At 39.6% G+C, this 22,936-nt stretch overlaps 1 protein-coding gene across 1 annotated transcript in view; it reads left to right on the plus strand.

The window, feature by feature from the left end:
• The window catches only part of LOC124530789 (tribbles homolog 2-like), a 32,143-nt gene that overhangs the window by 7,078 nt on the left and 2,129 nt on the right, over positions 1 to 22,936 (plus strand). The window contains exon 4 of the mRNA XM_047105078.1: positions 22,404 to 22,595. Coding sequence (XP_046961034.1) covers positions 22,404 to 22,595 — 192 coding nt within the window. The remainder of the gene's footprint in view (positions 1 to 22,403; positions 22,596 to 22,936) is intronic.

The following is a 22,936-nucleotide window of genomic DNA, read 5'->3' on the forward strand; positions in this document are numbered from 1 at the left end:
AAATGTATTTACAGATATGAAATAACAAATGAAATATATAGTATTTACATAAACGGTGCGGTGATAACTTTGTTTTTCTAGTATTTATTTTTTCTGAAAGTATATTACATAAATGTTATAAAATACCAGACAAGATGGAGCCCGCGACTCTCAGTCGCTGGTAAACAGAACGAAACCTTTGTAAACAATCTCAGGTATAAAATATTGTCCTCGGCGTATTGTTCGAGCCCATCCCGCCTACTCCACGCCAAAATAATAATACCACAGCGAAACGTTCCAGGTAACAAAACAAAACTCGAGATTTTTTGCGTAACGCGGTGTTTAGGAGCCGGATCGGATGATCGCATACATCGCAAACAATGACGAGTTCACGATATAGGGCTTTTGATTACGCAACTCGATACATACTTTATAACGCCGCGTAGCAGGAATTTATCACATAAAAACGATATTCCCCTTCGTAACACGCCGTCTATAAATAATTATCTGAGTGTGTCTGTTTTCATGTCGCGAAATTATATTGGCGTGTCTGCGGCGCTAACGGGACGAGATATTTATGGCGGTGGCTGCGCTGGCACTCTCTAGCGGATGTGCCAAATTGGTTCGCGATAGACCCGGCAGACGCCGATGCGTCGCATACCGGCCCGGCCACCGCCTGTACTATATTTCCATCAAAATCAAAACCTACTTTCCAATCTATTTATTTAATTAAACAAGAAACACCCGGTGCCCGTTTAATAGAAATAACAGCATCAAAATCGAATTTAAAACTATGCCCGAGGCCGAAACCGATATCTGGCAACGCTTACCTGCCCGCCTGCACCCACATTGACTGTTTTGAAAACATTTTGAAACCGCGTTGCCAAAGTATCGTGGTGTAAGACACCGCTATGTTACAGCGATGTATTTGCATAATACCGGGCGCGCGGCAAAACGCCCGTATCCGTACGTCTTTCGGTTTCAACAGTTGTATAACTCCATCGAGACGCAGAAGGTATTGTTTAAATTGCATAATCGACCCTTGGTAACGTTTCGGGACGAATTATTGAACAGCGTAATTTCTATTGGCACCCGGCGCGGCGCCAACGTCCATGCGATTCGAGTTGTAGTTTATTGATGCGATTACGCTTCTAGTTTACTTTTGTACGACATGATTCAGGCGTGCCGGAATTCAGACGTTTATGTTATTCGTTTTGGGGCGTTTGTTTGCGGCCTCGGTCGACTTGCGGCTGCAGAGGTCGTGAACAACTGTGCCAATGTCGCTGGCGTCGACGCTGCGCCGCCTCTTTGCTCGTGCGGAACAAACGATTGAACTCATTTGGAAAACAATAAAATGCATGCTCATACGTCACGCGTCCGTAGAGGAACGGTCAACTCGACGCATCTTCACGATTGAATCAGCTTTATGCTTTTTTTATTACGAACACCTACACCTCTCCTCATTCCGTAAATAAATGAGTCGGGCGAGGACGACGGAGTGTTCGTCATTACTATAAATAACGCATGTTCGCACCTTTTTTGGTGATACGAAAACACCGGACGCGGCTACCGGACGTGGACATAGTGCATTGATCTCGAGCAACCATCACCTCTACTTACTACTCAAAACACAATGCGAGCGTCATTCTGAGAAATAAATTGCCGGACATCATTGTATCTCGTGTACAATAGAACACTTTTTACTTATATTTAAAATGTTAAGATTTCAACCACCTGCTGGACGGAGACGGAAATGCAGGGTATTGTGCACGGGAGGTTCCGGTCGTTGCGATTATTTTTTTCGAAGACACATTATTGTAAATCCTAAACGAAAACATTATTATTATTCTTTCCTGATTACGTATTTTGTTCAAATAACAAAACGGCTAACTATTGAATCGATCTGGTTGCGTAAAACAAAGGTCTGCGAAACCTTGTGCAAGCGTTGTGCGGCGCGCCTGCGCACGGCTACATATCTGCGGATTTGCGTAACTTCACACTTATCCGCCGATACGCCGCCCATACATTGTGACACGCTCCGTTTGCCTTGTCTGTACCACTGGTATTCAGATCAACTAAATTTTTATCAAATTTATATGCAACCCTACACTACATATAATGTAATTATTAAATGTTCCTTTAATAATTCTATAGTACAAAATGTAAAAACAGATCAATTTATCAGGCTGGTGACTCATATTTATGTGTTATGCACACTGAACGCTGAACAGTGTTTGTTAGCTTAGCCTCAGCAACAGAGAGCAATAGTTCAACCCCCATAAAATAAGTTTGCAAAAACTTTGCCGCACGTGATCGACCCTAAACCTTTAAAGGATGGGTGCATTCACATTAACCCAAACAAAAAATATGCACGTGCCAACAATTACTTGGGGACGAGTCTGGTTTTTACTACGCCCTCGGAACACCGTCGCACTCGAGCGCTCATCGATAACCAAGGAACGCCTAAAGTGGACGACTCGCTCTGCCAAGACACGCGTCTGCCATTTCTTTACGATAATTTTTATTTAACACCGTTCCATCTCGTTCCATACGAATTGGTATACGAACTCTTCGCTCCCCAGCAACGAGGCTCTAGCTTTACGCCGTCTGATTTATTTTTCCTATATTTTTGTTCCACTCTAACGCAAGCTCACACCCGCTGCATATCCGCGTCGCTAAGGTCGCTGACCGCTGAAACTCATCTAGCGTAACAAAAAACATAAATCTTTGAAGTTATTGATAAGGAATATTACAGAACAAAGTTAAATAATTATTTTTGTTCGTGTTATTCGATTTCACAAGTCTTAAGTTATATAAGACAAATTTTATTTCGATTCATATTACAATGAACAAAAATAATTCAAGACATTTCTAATGTCCAAAAATAAACTCGTCAACAACAAACTCGTAAGCAACTTGCCAAGTAATTTCAGCAAAATTACCCAAGATTCCGCCTCCGAGTTACGCATAACTTTCTTTGCACAATACAAAAGAAACTTCAAAATATCATTTAACCCTGCGGTCTCCGGTAAAAATAAAACTCGTGCTTTCAAAGAAACAATGTAACAATGAATCAAGGTATGACAGGATCGTGATGAATGTCGTTCGAGGGAACGAATGCGTCACTACATTCGGTGACGTCATCAGGAGGGATGGTATAAAAACCGAAGGGCGATAACGGAGGGTTCGAGATGAATCATAGATGCCTCTAACAGGTCACCACCCTCAGCTATTTGTAGTTCCCCTTGATATTGTTTTAAAATATCTTTTCACCCTCTAAAATACCTGAGCCACAAATAGTGACATGGATCACGTAGGCACATAATGTCAGACGCTAAGAATAGTACTAGTGACGTATGATAACTGTGTTTAGTTTTAATTATAAAATTACAATGGAATTTGACAATAATAACACAAAATGGAATGTCCCTACGTGCTAAGTATTAGTTCTAGTAATTTAAAAGTGCCCTAATTGCCGGCTTTTAGAGCAAAAACATCTCACATTTCTTAAATAAAAACAAGAGTCGTGTGTAAACAACGAGCAAAAAAAACCTAACTTGCTCTGCGCCGTTTATTTTGCGCACAAAAACTGCAATAGAAATATTCAGCTTCATTTAATTTCGTTAATAGTAACGAAGTATAGCACAAGGTACACTAAATTTAAATGAAATAATTAGAAAGTATTGGAAATGAGAACGTTCGTATATTTTTATTAGTAGGGGCCGTCCCTGCTACTGAATGCCGTAAACCTTTAAGCTCCTCGGTACTAAAGTAACCGATTTATCTTCGAGTTCAACAACACATGTTATCCATCCTCGGTGAGATGAGCTCGCGATGTAATGCCGATTTTAATTAAACTTTATTCAAATGAATTTCGAGATAAAAACAGTGGGTGTCAGGAAGATATACTCGTAAGAAAACATTTAACGTTAAGCAGACGAATAAAATAAGAATTCTTTTGGGATCAGCCACAGACAGAGGCGTAAGCAATTTCGGTCGTCCTTATTTTCATTCGAGTAAATAATATCAGACTTTTCCGCCTACGCGATACATTTGGCTCGGAAAATATTTTCTACGTAGGCGGTAGCCAAATATAATCTCATATGAAACAAAGTCCTTTAAATATTTCGTAATTATCACGCCTTCTTTTGTTTAGGAGGTAATTAATGAGTAATAACAGCCCTACACGTTTCCAAATAGAATTCAAGATATTTAAACTAAGCAAATAGTGTGTACCTATATGAGAAATTTTAAATAAAAGAGAACATCAAATCCGAACCCATAACAGGACTAAATGAAATAGAAGGCAGCCAATTTCCCTGTGTGTAGAGCGTTTACCTCGAGTCTGGCGTCGAAAAAAAACAAAATACAACCGGTCTGCGAATGGCCAGAATTGCGATTAACCCTTCAAACCCGATGCGTCGTCACTAAAAATACTTGACGTCTGCGTCTGCTGCATGAACTTCACTTTTTATGTATTGCATTTCATATAATATCGCTACTCGTTTTTAAGATTCAAATTTAGTAAATAAATTATCGATAAGTTTTTTTACAATCAATAGACGATCGTTTTCCTCAAACGAGTTTGGCGAATTTATCTTTGACCGCTTTAGTGGATTCTTAGTAATATTAAGTGACAATATAGTTTTGTGTACTGAAGTATTGAATTTTATCTTCAATTGCATTGTTTGTTGGCGCCTGTCTTCGATTAGTAATGAGTTAGACATTACGTGTAATAGCTCACGTCTGCGTCTTAACAATGAACCATAATGCACATTTATTGCTAATCGAGTCACGGCGTCTGCCCTATAAAGAACTTCCTGTATTAGTACACAATTGACTTTTTACTTCTAACCTTGATATTGAATCCAGTCCATCAATTCGTATCACCAAAACAAGTTTACAGTTTCTCTTTATGATTTAGAAACAAAACGTACTAAGTAAATCATATGACATTGCGTCCGTTTTACTAAATATCTTACATAACAATGTTGTAGTTTCAAAACGTTACGTGGCTTTAAATTTCTTTGTTAGAAATTAAAATCTATTTCATGATAAATAATATTTTAACAACAGGATGCTTAAATATATACCTAAATAATCTAGATCAATCGTTATCAGCGCTATCGCATGCGTAGCATTTGTGATATATATTTATTTGAAAATCTAACTAAATTGTCTCGGAAAAGTTTTTCCCGTTGAACAGTGTACTAAATGATTAGGGTATTTACAGTATCCGTGTCACTGGAAATTACCTCTGATAAACAATGAGACTAATTAGAATGATGTCATCCGCCTAATTCCAAAAAGTATTACGAGCCGTATATTGATAATGGAAATGACGAAAACTACGAAAGAAACATCATTTGAGCAAATGAACGCATTGGTTAAATGTAACGGGAATGGTCATTTTGTTAATATATGGGGGACAAAGGCGGCGTCATTTAGTTCGGTAGCGTAGGCGCATCCTAATCTCGCGTGACGTAACGTCGGTTCACGGTCAGCAAGAGGAAATGACGCACGACTTGCCAACATTACAACACAACATTAAACTTGCCAAAACAATTCACGTGACCGAATAACTGAATGAAAGATACGTCAAACCATACGAAACAACAGCTTTAATTACAACTTCGTAAACAGCTAAGCAACTTATTTCTTTCTAATTAAACAATTTCAATAAAATATTCAGTAAGTTTTATATTGATGTAATAGCTATAGTATTATCTACAAATGATAATTTACGTCGATTACCATATCACTAATGAGAGGTGGTAAATTAGTGTGATTGGATCTATTGATTGTTTTTTTTTTTTTTTTAATTCAAAATAAATATGCTGTTCGATTATATACAAATAATTATACAGCGAATGTTATAGATAACTCGGAAAGCTCGCTTCTTTAATTGCAGCCGGCTACCTATGTTCTAGACCGGTTCTGATTCCAGTCTAGCTGTTTCATGGCCTGGCTATATTTTCAACTGTCAAACCTACACGAATTCGATTAAGCAAATTTGAATCGTAGTGCGAAGCTGTATAATCTAAATCCCCTTGCATATATTCCAATGTTAATAAACAACTAATTTATAGCTGCACACTTCTTATTCTGTTTCCTGCAAAATACGAGCTCGGTGCACTAACAACCTTTGTTGCAAGGAATTCAGAAAACGTGAATATTTACTTGCATTGGTCTGGATTTTCTTAGAAAAACTCTCAATACTATTTAGATACAGCAAAACGGTAAATTTTGTTTATTAAAAAAAATATTCAACCAAAAAAAAATATGGTCAATTTTTTCATTTGTATTTCAGTATGAATAATGAGTCATTATTTAGGTATCTTTTTTTAAATGACTCACCCAAAGAGGTGATAACGACGAACATATAAATTGTGAGTGTTAAGTACTCGTATAATCTAATGTTTCAAAAACCGCGAGCCGACGTCGGTAACGTTTACAATGACATTGAAATACGTTTCGTTGCGAAATCGTACTCTTTTCGTGGTTTCGGCCTCGCGTTCGAGATTGAAGAATACGTATTATAAATATGAGAACGTATACGACCTCTGTTCGCGGTCACACCTTGCGTAATCGACCGCGACAACAATATCTCTCGCATGCACTTGTATTATTACTAAATTGACACTATAATTCGATTGATTGACACGCATTGAACAATACCAATCAATAATGATACATTCGACCTTTATTCGTTAGCAAATCAATACCCAATCGCCATATTTATAATAATATTTAGAATAAACTCACTTAGCAAATAGTAAAAAATTAAATTGGAGTAGAACGCTATTTTCTTTTCTGGCAATACTATTACGCCGGTTTGCGTTTTAGGTTTGTACTTTTTTTTAAACGATAATGACTAAGGTTTTAATTGAAATATACTTTAAATAAATTTGCCTATATTTATATATTTAGTACGCATAAGTAATTGAATAAAGCTAGACCATAATATTTCAGAATGCGTGCAGAGACTGTATCTAATAATTCTTGCATTAGTTAGGCACTACTAAATTTAAAAAAAAAGTTTTTAATATTAGAATTATAAAGTACAAAATGGGCGTTCCTTTATCATCGTGTCGACATGTCGACAACATTAAAGGAATGAAATCATCGTGGCGCCGCATATTCGAAGACACAAACATGGCTATATCTGATGCCTCACGTCATTAGTGAAACAATTCAACGTACGTTAAACTCTTGTCTTTTAGCGAATAACATATATTTGAACAGTTTTCCAATCATTTGCGCAGTTGTAATGAAGGCGTTTAATTCGCGACGCTGATGTAACTCAATAAGAATGTTCGCTTGGTACAGTCGTACTCGAATTCAATTAACATTTTGACACTAAGGGTAATAACATACTGTGTTATAATGAAGCCGTATAAATTCTACGAGTGGAATTGTTTCGATCTCCGTGAAGCGACGCCTACTGAAATGGCTCTACGATTTCGACGCATACCACCCACGCATATGCGAGGGCTCGTTGAGCCTAACACGCGACTGACGTCACAGGGAGAAATTTCCCGCGGTCCGTGACGCAATTGCTTATTTTCTTCGTCCCGATCGATGTGTTACGCTTTGAAACACAGGTTCTGTTCTTACACAAACGACGACAATTGTTTTTATATAATGTAATCACTTACTACAGAATAGTTTAACAGAACACGTGCTTCACTTGTGACGTAATTGGGATACGGAAGCTGCTACGGGCAGTCGCGTCGCGTCGCTGATGGGTAGCCGTGAGCTGCCCCTGACCAAGGAAATTACATAGACCCACTTGGCATTGATACTAAATCATCATAAATCACAACAGTAAATGCATATAGCGACGAGTCGACTGTAAATCCAATGCTTGAGTTGATTATATTCCGGCCCGGAATCTATCTCTCTCACATTTCTGAAGAACAATAATATTTAAAAAAAATACAGATCTCGTGTTGTGACGTAAGTTAGACGCGGAAACGTTACGGTCAGCCGGTAGCCGTGAGCCGCCCGTGACCAAGGACGCGCTTACGACGTGATACCGGACGTTATTGATACCATATCACTTCGACATATTAGATTTATGACTTAAACAATATACCCTTCTATCGAATAGATATAATGAACCTCGTAACGTTTTTAAAGAACAAAGAAATCGTAAAAATAAAACTCGTATATTAATACGTGTCGGCCTTTCGTGATTCTACACATTATATTGTGTTTGCAGTATTAAGTTGAGTTTTCCAAATGAAGTCATTTCTCTGATAAGACATTATTTGCGTGCAATTTCCCTTCAATATTACGTATTTATGTCATGGTAATATTTATCATGAAGGTGACACTCGTACCGCAACTGATGTAATTTACTACTAGTATTGCGAAAATATTATATGACGTAACATGATTAGACTAGAACGATTTTATTTAAGAACCATTAGCATCGGAATATACTTCTTATATCATAACCACTAGAGGTGTAAATCGAATATCAAAATAGCTAAAGAAAATAATTGTCCAAAAACTAACAAACTGGAGTTATTAATTGAATAGTCCGACTGTACAATTAATTCATTCGAGACAGATAATTCCAGTTTCAATTATAACAAGAAGTTGTTAATTATGTATGTATGTACTTTCATATAATTTTCTCCTGCATTGTAATTGATGCTGCGTAACTATCTAGAAATAGACTTCGCTACATGCTAGTACGATGCGTAGTCGTACGTTAATAGACTTCGATATTCATATTTTTTATGACTCGTTTACGTTCCTTCAATATGTAACACCTTTACGGAATAATTTATGCAAAATGCTATTATTAATCATCAACTCGGGCTTATATATATTTGAATTTTATATTAACTATTCACTTGAAAGTGCTATCGTTAAATCTAGTGGCGAATCATAGCAATTACTAAGTTGTATTTTCCATAGTTGAATAGTTTATATGTAATTCGATAAGGAAATCTTAACGGCGGATGTTTTCGTTTGATAAGACGTCATCTTAAATATTCGAGTGCGCAGTTTATCGCATCCTGTTAGTGGAAAATGTTTCATTTATTTGTAACGTGTACGCCGTTTTCCTCGTAACAGAAAGAAAAACTGACCGGTTTTGTTTACAAAAATCATTAAGATTATATTAAAATATCATTAAAAATATACGAGAATCCGGCGCGTGGCCTCCGCGTAGTCCGCTGGTTCAATGTCAGTTGCGCAAGCGCCGCTCTTCCGCCTTTGCGCTGCCTGTTCAACCAGGAACATACATACGTTCCAAATTCAAATTTAACGTTTATTGCTACAGCTAATCTTTAGGTAATTACAAATGAAGTTTCATTATGTATCAAGGAAATATTAGGGAATCTCAGATATGGTTTATGATTACTCTGGAACATCCGTGAAGTTTAAAAACACTGGCGGAATTAAATCAACGCGTCCGAGACGATGACGTCATCATATCAGACTTTAAAATTGTAGTGTCTGGTAGGATACGATATAGTTTTTGCATGCGTTTAATTCTCGTAAATGAAGATAGATATTCATGTGCTACGTGCACTTTATTGTATCGAAAGCAATCTACGTGACTGAATTTTGATTATCAGTCAATTTGCAAAGTTGATACAACAGAGCACGCGTCTGCGAACGACTTTATAGATCATACCTACATATTGGTTATTTAAAAATTATTGTAACAAATATTTTCTCTCTCTCTCTAACATAGATTTTTTTCTGAAACAAATATTTTTATTTATTTTTTCATGTGAGTTATTACTGAATCACATCAGAGTACGGTATTAACGTCATTTACAATGATACTTCATAATCAGCTGTTTGTTGCGTTATTGTGCCGTTCTATTTAATTATGTACCCGGCCCCGTTACATCCGGCCCTTCAGAACACTTGAGACAAAAGTAAAAATTCTAAAACCTCCCGAACGGTAATTTAAATATGTAATTTAATAAGGGCTTATAATTCAATATTTAATCACAAACTTTCGAAGTTTGTTGATTTTAAAATCGTTGAGTACGTTGATGATTTTTTGATGATGACCCCGTGGTTAGAACGTGTGTATCTTAAATGATGATTACCAGTTCAAGCACCACTAATTTCCGTGTGATTTGTCTTTATAATTCGTCTAAATATCGCAGGGATGTGTCTAATTGCTACTTTTGTATCCACCAACCATTGGAGTCGCGTGGTGTTCTTAGCACGAAACTCTTCCAAGGAATTTAAGGCATATGAACTGGAGTCTTTTAAAGGGATTAGTGTTGACCAAAAAGTCTATTAATAGGATCTAGAAAGCCTGTCTTAGTCCAAAAGGGATTCCGGCCAAATAGTTGGTATAATCTCAAGATGGTATTTTATGATCAGAGAAAAGATTTTAATAGTACAAATAATTGTAACCAGTATCTCGACACGGTCATTGGTCTTGCCTTATCACGTATTGTCAGAGACACCTAGTCAACATTTAAAGGTCATACAATCTTTCTTATCACTCAGATAACGACTTAAGGTCGATTTATGCCGCAACTACGTGATTCTTACGAATCATTAATATAATATTAATAATAGTAAATTGAACTTCAAAATTGTTCGATATAATACAAAGGACAAAAAAAAATAGAAGTCAAGGTGTTTTTACTCGAATCCATGAAATTCGTATCGGGTTAATCTTTTAAAGATTACCTGAGCGACGACAAAGAGCTACGTTTCTCAAACTTGCCAATTCTAAAGGTACGTTCGCCAGATGTTTGAGAAAACAAATAAAGCATTGTACATTCTCCTACGCATGATGTATTTTTCGGGCTCTTTATCAATTCGATGATGACGCGATAGAATAGAATCGTCCATTGTGCAAAGAAATCCCTTTCATGACCAAGAATAACACCTATTCTCAAGACACAATGAGATGCACATGCGATGTCTACCTGCGAAACGCACGTGTTCGAAATTCGCATTCTGAGGACACATTAAATAAGTGACTATTGTTGTTTAACTGCCATCTCGTATTAAATCAGATATTTTATAGTACAAGGTGTCTTATAATTCGTATGGACAAGTTCAGAGTCGATCGTAAATCTGTTTCACAAAAGGCTTTATGGTCGACATATTCACGAGTTTTTAAATAATTATTTATTCGTATATTTTCATTCCGTGGTACTAAAATTACCGATAACATGGAATAATTAAAAAGTATCTTCGTGGGTACGATTAACAGAGCACAATCCTCCGGGCTGTTTGCTCGTAAGATGACAACTCTATCTGGATGCATACAATCCCGACATTCGATACAACGTAAGGTCAACAATGTTTCGTTACTATCGCGCGGCGAATGTTTATTCAAATGCACGTATAACCAGTCTTAAAGTTTGACTTTCGACATATGCTACGAGGTCAATATTTGTCATTTTTTTCGATAGTTTCGTCTTTGTATTATTGAATGCTCGATTTTATTAAAAGCTTATATTACTGTACTCTTAGTGAGAACAGATCACGAACGATTCGTTCTCTAAAAACGGATAATAGGTAAAAACGTATCAGATTGTAATTATTCCTCGCATTCGCACGGAAAACAATTGAAAATTCTGCTCAATAAATGCGCCGGCAGGATATTACGCGATCAAAGTAAATTGCTTTTGCTGTTATTAATTTTGATAACTGGGATTCAATTCGTTTCTCTCTTTTGTAACAAAGGGAAACCATTGTATTTAATTTACTGTAGTCACACAGCAAAACAAAGCATCGTCGATAGCGTGAAAATTGAATTTCCAATCGCTACGAACGAGTCACAATTTAATCTGTGATATATATGTTTTTTGTGTGAACATGTGCCCGGCCATCTGCTTGGTCAGATTAGGAATGTTTTTTTTCTAGTTTCTTGTCTAAAACATGTTATCAAGTGAAAAAATGACACGTAGCACATGGCGCGGTAACGTCCTACGCATCTACCTGCCTTTGTTCCCATAACAATTGTTTGCGAACATCTGCCGCCGCTAGCGCATCGCATCAATCCCGTGCGCGCTCCTGAATAACTCCTGCCGCTTATGTTAATGCCAATGTATCATGATGATATTTAATTTCTCCAATACTTTAAGCTGTATGGACGAATACGAAATTTAATTATTACAAATCTGAGGTCGCCTCGAAGGTCCTACGTTTATTGGTTTGCTTACACAAGATTTCAGTTGCATCAGTTCTGAGTACCTTTGGCGGCGCTGTTATACATGTTTTATGAAAATAAATTTAATTCATTAAATATTAAAGTACACTATTATTCACTGAGCTTACATTTCTAACTGAGCCGTTATTTCACAAATACACGGTGAACGTGATTTATAAATAAATTATTATTATTAATATTCGATTTGCAAATTTAACTGAATTTCATTGAAATGGAGTAAACGATAATTATTCACATATCTGAGGTCTATTTCTTACATAATTCGTTCGAGGTCAGATTGCATTGCTAAAATTCAAACTCGTTCAACCATTATAATATATTTTAATAGCACTCATAAATAAATCGTTATTAAATATCAAGAATCTTGGGCAATAAAACAGTTATAGTTTTAGAATAGGACCGTATTTGTATTGAAGTACTCTCGAGCGGTGACAATATGCTTTGTAGGTAAAACAAAAGAATCGAATAGTCGACGTTTTACGATAGAAACAATTAATCGAGTGGTCCGGACGCTGCGATGCGAGTTGTGAAACAATCGGCCGTGTAGTTGCCAAACGGTTGTGTGCTACCGCTTTTGTAATACATCTGGATCGTTTTGAAACTTATTAACCTGTTTGTTTTGCGCTCAATTTTCGGTACTCGTAAGTTTCAAAAGCATCTCAAAGAACGGTCCCATTGTATTCGGCTATTAGTACCGGGACAAAGGACTCGAGCGATCGAATTACTTTTGTTTTGCTGGACGCTAATTAAACAAAGGACATCTTCTCCTTTGTGTTTACTTCTCGTAATTGTCGGAGACAGGTGAATGAAATGACAATTCCAAATGTACATAATGGTGTCCCCGAAAGAGAAATCGGGGCCCATTGATGAGTCTAACATTAGCAGACGGCTCGTCGCCATTATTTGTTATGTTCTATAATCGTTCCAAGTGTAAAAGTCAAATGCAGCGGAACGGAACCGTGCAGTTAGCTTACAGTAACGAGCACTCGGTTTTGGAGCGGTGTTTTGCCGCAACAAATCCTTGATGGAACCTTAACCCACTTGGATTATTACACGCCGACACCGGACGCCGCGAGCGCTGCAACCGTTTATTTTTTAATTTTTGTCACTTATGTATTGTATCAACGAGAAATACCGATGATAAAACTATTAAAATCGAAAAAAAGATGTTCTGCCCTTTGTGGCTATAAGATATTCGTACTACATGTGAAAAATTCGCGTTTTTAAATACAATAGCGACGCAGGTGCATCTGCGACGTGGCTCAACGATACACCTTTTAAAGTACAACCTGATATGTTTATAAATAAACTATTATAATATATACGCTTAAGTAACGGCTTGAATTTAATTAACTCATTCTATAAACATTCAATATAAATGAGCACATATGGAAACAATGATATCACCAATTATGAAAGATAGCACTGACGTGTCTCTCACTTATCGAATTACTCCTCGATTGACGTAAACGTAGCCGCGCGTTCGTGCCAAAGATGTTTTTTACCGTGGCCTAGTGAGCCAATATGCCAATGTCAAAGCTGTCATAAGCCTTTGTGTTGCAGTCGAGTGTTTAATGAGTTTCGATGTGAAAATATGAACGCCCGTCTACAATCGAATTGTGTGTATTGTTGTTAGGTATCATTATCGTTGTTAGCTTTGCATTAGATTTAAGTGTTACTTAACTTTGAAGAATATTTGGAAATTAGTGCCATGTGTATCATCCGTCGGCAGTTGCAGCGGACGTGACGGCCCGAATACTGGGTCAAGTACAGCGGTGCTTGCCATTCATTGTCATCGCGCCGCCCGCGCCCGCGCCTGCACCCGCGCCCCTCTCCCGCACACGCTGAACTTGACACATCCACACACAAACACGTTTTTCACCTATTTCTAAGGCCGTACCCTATCGTTTTACGAATCGGCATTGCTATTTTTCCACAATTCGCACATTACATCAGCCTTATAATTGCAACAAACGAGTGTGACAACACACGTTACCTAAGCGCTCGTTGCGATCCCGGCAGTTTGATGTAACACCAGCAATGATAACATAGCTCCCTTGCTAGGTGCCGTCGATTCCACTTCGCAATTTTCTACGCGGACTGTATTATATCATACGAGAGCTGAGTGCAAAATGTACGGCTGAGAGCGCGGGGTCGTCGGCCGCCGCGCCGCTAGAGCCTTTGCGGACTCCAATGATATACAGCTAATAGTGGAGTACATTCACCGCGTTAGAAAATCTACTTCAGTTCCGCACTTTCTTTATTGCATCACCGCAATGTGCCGTTTTGCCCGCACTCTTCCGAGGCGAGCTTGTGCAAGCGCTGGGCCGCCATCGCATTCAAAGTGCGTCGCTGGTTCTAATTTCAAAATCGAATTCTTCGCCTCATCTAGCGATCGCTCGCCTACGTAATCGTTTGCTTTAATTTAATCTTTCATCACTTTCTTCGTTGCATCGCTCTCTTTGTTTCGCTCCCCTCGGCTATGACAGGTGAAGTTTCGCAAGTTCACTGACCCTTCCCCGCCGTGCATCCGCCAGCGAGATGCCCGAGTTTGTGATATAATGAGACACGGCTCGATCTGTTGCCTCTTAGAATTACCATTTCCGCACTTTCCAACTTACGTCACTGCGTGTAGTAAAAAAAATAATCGCGAGGTGAACGACCGAGTTCGAAGACCGCCTCTCCTTAAATCATCGAGTCGATGATCATTGCTTTGGTATCCGCGTAGAGCGTTGATCCTTTATGATCTCATCTTGACCGTATGAGATGTCAGCGATAAAAAATGAGTACGCAGTTATTAAATTTTAAATAGTCATAGATAGTATTGAGATTCGCTATCACGCTACCATCGGTTCGTATCATTTCGCCGAACGGTACAAATCGAGAAAGTACCGCTGTTTCGTGTTCCACATACTCTGTTAGCGAACAGCATTCCTCGTCATACGATACAAGTCTTATCAAAATCAAATTCCCTTATCTCCATCTGTGCATTGCAAAGGGCATTGTTCAGAATCCCACTATATATATAACGCGAACAAATTGTATTCGATTCACGTTCTCGATTCACACAACCGTACGGTGTTTGAAATTCTTCAACGAAGGCCTATGAACTTTCGTGTTTTGATCGAAAGACATTCCTAGTCATAGCGTCTATTACGAACTCATAAAAATGGGACGAGATACATCGTCACGCATATCGACATAGCGTTACGCTTGTTATTGGGAATAAACCACGGATAAAGTCGGTTGTGCATTTTAAGTCTATTTGAAAAATTCAGAATAATTCCTTCATTGCAAGTACGTCGCATTTTTAAAGAGGTTCATCGTGTTGACGTTATCACTTAAGGTATGATGGATAACAGGGTTCAAGTGATTGATTTTAAGGAAAACCAATAAAGGAACTCGTTCCGAGCCTGGTCCTTGTGTTTCCGCGTTTCAGCGAGCTAACAGTACAAACGGGTTTCCGTTTCGAGGTATTTATTTTGTTTTGAATCGCGATAACAAGTTTATTTACAAAAGCAAATTGTTTAATCGACTCAATCACCTCTCGAACATGAGTATTACAATTTCCCTAGTATTGTTTAAAGTACGTAATTCCCCGATTTCACTGTTCTCCGTTGTAGTTGTAAAAGTTCCAAAGGTTAAAATAGAAATGAACTTTTGAACACATCATAGATTTCGTTTTACATAGCTAGCTGTGTACATAATATTTGCAAACGTGTTGTTAATCAAGCGGTAATGTATGTTATACGATCATTATTTCTTGATTATATTTGCAGTAGCAGTAGTGAGGTTACGTGTCTTATCGATGCAATTTGCCGACGTTATTGGGGTCGTACGTACTTGTTCCAGCGCTTAATAAACAATTGCACCGTTTCAATGAGGTCTGAGATATTCATCTCAGTACTTGAAAACTACATGACTATTTGTAATTATGTTAATTTAGAAATTTATGTTAATAAAATAAACGTTTGTTTGACGGTTGTGTTATATCTTTAGAAATTATCAACGATGTGATAAGAGTTGTTGATAACGTTACAGATATAATTTTCTCATTCTTATCGCATTTTGCTTTTGTGCAAATTCATCTTTGCGTACGTTATCAGGATCATCTAACGTATATAACTTTGCATTCGTGTTGTGAAAAAAAAACGCTCTGAATAACGAGTTACGAGCAAAAAGGATGACGACAGTTATGTATGTAATATTCGCAATACAGCTGCGGAGTTGTTTTGTAAAAACGCTAGGTATCGCAAACTATATCAAACTAGTCTTGGCCCAAGTTGTTCCAGTCTATGCACTATAAATAATTTAATTTATGCGTTCACGCATTGCCCCGGCTCAAATAAAAGCCTCCAGTATTACCATGTAAATACAAACAATGAGAGGAAAATTACAAATAACATATTCGAATAATAAAATATTACGAATGATATTTTCGCAATACAAATCGTGATAAGTTCGTTTTGTAGCTTAGGCAAACGAAACCTGGCCGTCATTACAAAATATTTTAGTATCGTATCGATAGCGACCGTACAAATAAACAACCGGTGATGTTTTTTTGGAGTTTCGGAGATAACGCGCTGGGGAAATGTTGACAATCACGATAAATGTATCTGGGCTCATTTCTTCGACTTTCTACTATCGAGTTCGATATTTAAACCATTTGGATAACAATTAAAAACACTACGAAACATTTATTCGAACGAGAAAATATTATGAAATTAAATTTGAAGAGATGGTTTCGAGATCGAATTTGTGTAAGACAGTTTTAAAACATTGCCAATTACTGCCTCGTACCTAATAGCTATAAACATGTTGTGATATAATATGGACAGTGTAATGAATAAGCTTCGAACCGTCAGAGATTAAACCTATTTGTCGTCCCACGCGTTTCTGCAACCACGAGCCAAATGTATTTCGTAAGTTAAATCGCAACATCGCTTATTTTGCGTTTTCGAAACTCCTACGTCATCCCAAAGCTTTTTGTATTTACATCTGAGTAAATTGGCATTGTCTTACGATATTATGTTAATATTGATATTTGAAAGAATCGTATTACGTGATACGAGGTTCGTTATTTTAGAAAATATTTTTTAGCTGTAACGAGTTTCAAACTGTTCAGTTACCTAATTTAATTTTTGAATCGGGAATTGAGGTGGGTGTAAGTCTATCGTTCGATTGTTACGCCTTGTGACTTATGAAACGGAACGCAAGGATCGACATTAGAACAAAACATACGCGGAGCGTTTTGCAAATTTTCTATACAGTTACAAAATGCAGAAGGATTACTCAAAGGCTCCGTGAAACAGAGTAACTTGGCCCGTCCCAAGAATATTAATCATCAAAGCGTTACTCATTGTTGCGCTTATTATTTTAACACATAACAGTATCCGACAAAATATATACAAGTGGAACGTCTGTTATTAAGAATTACATATAATATACAGTGTAACTGATCGTATGCAATGTAAGGAATTGCCCGGTCCGCGACCATCGCTCATTATATCGCAAGCTGTTGCGTTTAAATCTGCAAGACTAAGTTTAATGATTAATCATCGTTCTGATTCCTTCGGCTGCTCCGAATTTGCAAAACATCGTCGTCGCTGTGCAATACACGAGGAAGGTGCACGTCGTGTTTTCGTTTCCGACTTACAATAAGGCGGAAACGTTTGCAGGGCGGAACAATCGTCTATTCCGGCTGCGTATGAGCCGCGGCGGAAACTGCTCAAGCGCTCGCGGATGTGGATTTACTCTTTTATTTATCGAGCGATCTAGACCGCATCTGTCGAGCAACAAGCATATACAGCTGCCCTTTATGGTATTCTCGTTACGGCGACCTCCACAAATAAGAGCGCCGGGCACGCGCACCTGTCGCCAGGTGTCCCCGCTCGATTCGACTCGAGCGAGGCGTAGGTGGGTATGATTGGAGCATAATTATTCCTCTCACGGCAGCATTATGCACTCGATGCGAAAGATCTGAAGAGAAACACTATCACACGAACGTTATGCTTTTTTTACAATCATCTTTCATAATGCGTTATATGCGATCATCAACGTTGTGGGAGCATCGGCTTTTTTATACGTTTCACAACCATTAGAAAAGTTGGTTACGAACGTAACAACGAGTTATGAAAGATAACATTTAAACTAGTGTAAGTTTACCTGCGCAATTTCTTCGCGTAACATCCCGCTCGGCAGAATTCCTGGCTGAGTTATGCTATAACGCGATATGCATCGTTAGTCGCGTTCGCTTCGAGCGTATCTGTTAATGATCCTTAAAGATGAAAATGGATACGCGATGTTGGACTTTTTTTCGCGGCGCGACCGGCTTTTTTAGTCCCACATACAAAGTTTGTCGGTCAGAGAAAGTATTTCGACACGGATAGCAATAGTACATAGACATATCAGAGGAGTCAATGAACGGAAGTAATTCACGCGTTGTGACATTAGGCCGAACGTTTATCGTGGCTTGCGTAAGTGCCTACTTACTCAATTCAGGCGTACGCTATCATATTAAACTCTACTACCGTTCTCGGCGTAGAAAACTTCGATATAGATGTCACAAGCATCTAATAACTTTTAACAAGCTAAACCTCAAGTACACTTTCTAAGGAGGTCTTTCTCCGTTCCGCCGGAGTGCGATTGCAAAACGGAGAGGTCGCGCTTTCTTCGTTCGCGACGCCGGAGAAATTCTTGCGACACGCCGCCTCGTACACCGACCCCGCGCTAGAAAGCCGACCGCTCACCGGAATTAACACTCGCGACCACGTAACGGTGTAATTGCAACGATTCGAGCCGCGGGGGAGATCAATGAGAATTTGGATTCTTTTTGCGGACGCATTCCGGACGCTTTCTTTCGTTGCGTAATTTTCGCGTAATAGAAGCCGGGGTCGTCGAACGGTTGTTTCGTAAACGATGCAGCGTGAAGCAGAGATGACATCGTGCAATTGGCCAATTGCATATCGGTTACTAGCATTTGCGCAACGGGCTCTGGAGTGGCGCCCGTTCCGCAGTCTCCGGAGTTGCAACACGGGATTATTTCGGCGCCTTGGACGGCCGCCCGGGCTTGCAACATGCCATATCGCAACGCCTCATAATCCATTGTGAGCGGTGACATGCGTCCCGTGAACGTGCGCCACACGCCTGCCAAATACGGTTCATATTGCTGCGGTCCACTGCGCCACTTGATCTCTTTACTTCGATAAATGTCATCAGTGCGACGAAGCTCGTTCTCCTGTTCATTGCCGCCGCATTCGATTTTAAAACTAAAACAATTTTGCAACCGATGTTCACATTAGCGTTTTCGCAAGCAGCCCAGCGCTTGGTTTCAAAACTTACGCCTTGCGTTATCGCGGCTCCGATAAAGCAAGCCATGCCGCAGCTTGTGCGGTTTTGAGACCTAAATTGTGCCGTTGATATGGAACGTAAATGCAGCTATCGCGAAACCTCATTCACACATCATGGGAATATTTAATTGAATTATTTCACAATATTATCAAAAGGCACTTTTTAGTTGTTCTGATATACCAGCGCTGTCCCTTCACTACAGAACGTTATCATAGAACCATGTCGGTAGTGGGAACGAACGCGATTGCTCAATGCGTGCGGCCGTGTGTAATTGGGTAGAGCCGGGATGGTTTCCCAACTTATCCCGGCTTCTCCGCTCTTATGTGGCAACGCGCTTGCGACACCACGTGTTCCTACAATGCGCGTTACGAAAACCTATGACTAACTATCGTCGTAGGGCACGGAACTATCGATACGGAGAGCAAACGAATTATGAATCGCTGACGAAGTATTAAGAGTAGTGTTTCGCAAGAGCCGCGTCCGACGCATCGAGACGATTTTGTGTACGGTCGCACACAAAGCGTTAGCCATCATTGCGCAAGCGTTCGTCATAGCGATATAAAGTCGAGCAGGAAGTGCATGCATGTGTGCTGCATCTGTGCCGCGGCTGCCATTGTTTGTTACGAAACTGTCAGGGTTGAGTTGAGCAATGACGGTCATTGCGAAACTTGCGCCGGCGCATCCCGCTAATTGTGGGCGATCTCCCACACTATCTTTCATAATATTAACGTATCAATAAACTAATACTTATATAAGAGCATTATACAGTAATTTTAAAGAATAATACACCTGAATTAATTAAACGCCAATTTCGTAAGACTCTGAGATGCTCGTGGTCGAAGCTCGGCGGCTCGACCAAGGCAAAGGCGAGCGCTACAGAGTACACGACTACACGTCGTTCATAATTTAAACGAAACGCTTATTAGTTAATATTATTGCAACGCATACGTGACTCACACCAAGTTTATGTTGTTGTAATATGTTTATGCTCAGAGTCGTCACGATCCCATTTAAAAATAAATACTATTAAGAAACAAAACATCAACATACTATATGCAAGAGCTAATCATGAAATAGCAGGCCTACCTACCTAATACGAGAACGAAAACACAAAAATATTTAATTACATGCAATTTTCACCTAAACGAAGTATGCGAGTGACCTCGCATGTGGAGCAATGGCAGGTAGCGCAGGTCTAGTGGAGCTAGCGCGCTCCGGCGGCAGCGGTGCTGTCCTTTCGCGGTCCCGCGTCCGCAACCGAGAATCCTTCGAGGCCACGCGCCGCCAGCGCCCGCGCCGCTCGGAACACGCTCGGAAATCCGGCCAACCTTCCGACCGGCTTACGACACCGTGTAACTTATTTACACGTTGCGAAATACGAATCGATTGCAACTGCAGACATCGCACTTTAGCCTTGCTGTAAGGGATTTAATTAGGATCATTGCGCAGTCGCCTAAAACGGATACGAGGACTGCCGCTCCGCTCTCTGTCGAAAAAGGGTGATGACGTCACGTCAGCTCAGCTCGCGATTAGATTTAAGAGAAACAGTAACGACAACTCGACAGTAGCATTATGGGAGTTTATTTAATTTGACGCGTGTATAACGAAAGCAGTTTTCAGTGCGGGCGCATTCGCGTGCTAAACGCATTACGAAACACATAACGAGAGTAACCTTTAGTTAGAGCGGCGCTCCATATTGTCACGATCGATTCATAAATATGTATGTTAATCATAAATCACTATCTCTTTATCTCGCTTCTTAAATTATCGCTGCGGCGTTGCGTTATGTTAATCACGGCCGGCGTTCGCACACCGTTGTATGGGCTACGTCAGTGCTGGTGACTCGCGCGCTATTTGTTAAGCAGTTGAAACCGCAACTTACGGGTTTCGTAACTGCGCTTCGAGCAAACTTGATATTTAAGACAATTTGTGTATGGTTTATCATTTCTATGCGATTCCCTTACTTGATGCTCTCGTCCTGTAGATAATTCCACGTAGTTATTATCGAAGTAAATCCAAGACTCCTTTCAATAATCGTCCAACTTACCGTTTGCCCGCAGGGTATTCTTAGTATATAAAAAAATCGCGTGCACCGACTGCGTTCTACTGGCTTTGTAGCTGCATTTGTGCACCTGCATGACCATAATATCTTATATTAACATATCGTGACTGAATTTAACTCATGACGTTTAGTCGATTCCCGTGGACAAATCTAAAAAACAAAGAAGGCTATAAAATCGGTGTAGCTATAAACGAAAGGCATTATTCGTGCAACTGAGTAAATATTAGAAGTTCAATAGCACTCCCCTGGGAACGAATGCGTCTTGCGGCGGCCATCGTACCCTTTTCATATCTACATTATTCATAATTCTACAGTACGGTGTACTGTTTCGAACTGTGCATTTAATGCATTTCGAAACGATGCTGCTGTTAAATACGAGGTCGCTGTGCGCCCAAAGCCCGGGGTGATGAAACAAAACCTATTGCGTCATCGAACAGCTTTATAGTTCGCCATGTAATTATTTACATGACATTACAGTTGCATACGCAGCGAAACCCTGAATGAGAAAATTATTTTGCAACGATCGCGAGAGGTCTTCGCTTTTATGTACAGTGCTTTACTAATTAGTCGCACGCGCGAACCGTTAATAGTAGCCGGTCAAAGGATCGCTCACAAAGGGATCCATTACGGCCGAGCGCGCGACTCGCGTCCATATGGATATTATATTACTAACAACCTAACATTCGCGATTTATTTGGGTCACCGGTCAATGCACGTCAAATGCAGTTGACCCGACAATATAACGGGTTAAACGGACCTTCGTCTGCGATAAGAATACACAACGAGACTACAATCGACTATGAACGAATTATTCATGTGTAATTTGTATTGTTTCAGGACGACACTGAAGCTTGAGTCGTTAGAAGATGCGGTCGTGTTAGATGACCCTGAAGAAGATCTCCTTCAAGATAAGAGAGGGTGTCCCGCGTACGTCTCGCCTGAAATTCTCCGCGCCCATCGGACGTACTCGGGCAGAGCTGCCGATATGTGGTCGCTCGGCGTCATCCTGTACACCATGCTCGTCGGAAGGTAGGTGTCTAATTATACAACTAGACTAAACGGTTGAGAATTCCGATCGACCAATTAGCTCATTCATTAAAACATTTAGGTTAGTCGCAATTAAATGCGCATAAATAAAACGTAGGGCAGTGGGGTGGGCGTCTTCACCTGCTCGGCGTGGGACTTACCGTTTTTAGAGATCACAACGCAACGCAAGGGTCGCGGCGACCGTTGGCGACATACAGGGATGATCACCTGTCGGCCGTTACGCGCCAACGGCTAGCAATTATATCACCCACATATATAAATGAGTCTCGTGAAATCTTCGCCGCACCTGCGCGGTCATGTGGCGAAGACGTTGTTCCCTCCCC

This window comes from Vanessa cardui, chromosome 7 (genome assembly GCF_905220365.1).
Source record: "Vanessa cardui chromosome 7, ilVanCard2.1, whole genome shotgun sequence".
NCBI lineage: Eukaryota > Metazoa > Arthropoda > Insecta > Lepidoptera > Nymphalidae > Vanessa > Vanessa cardui.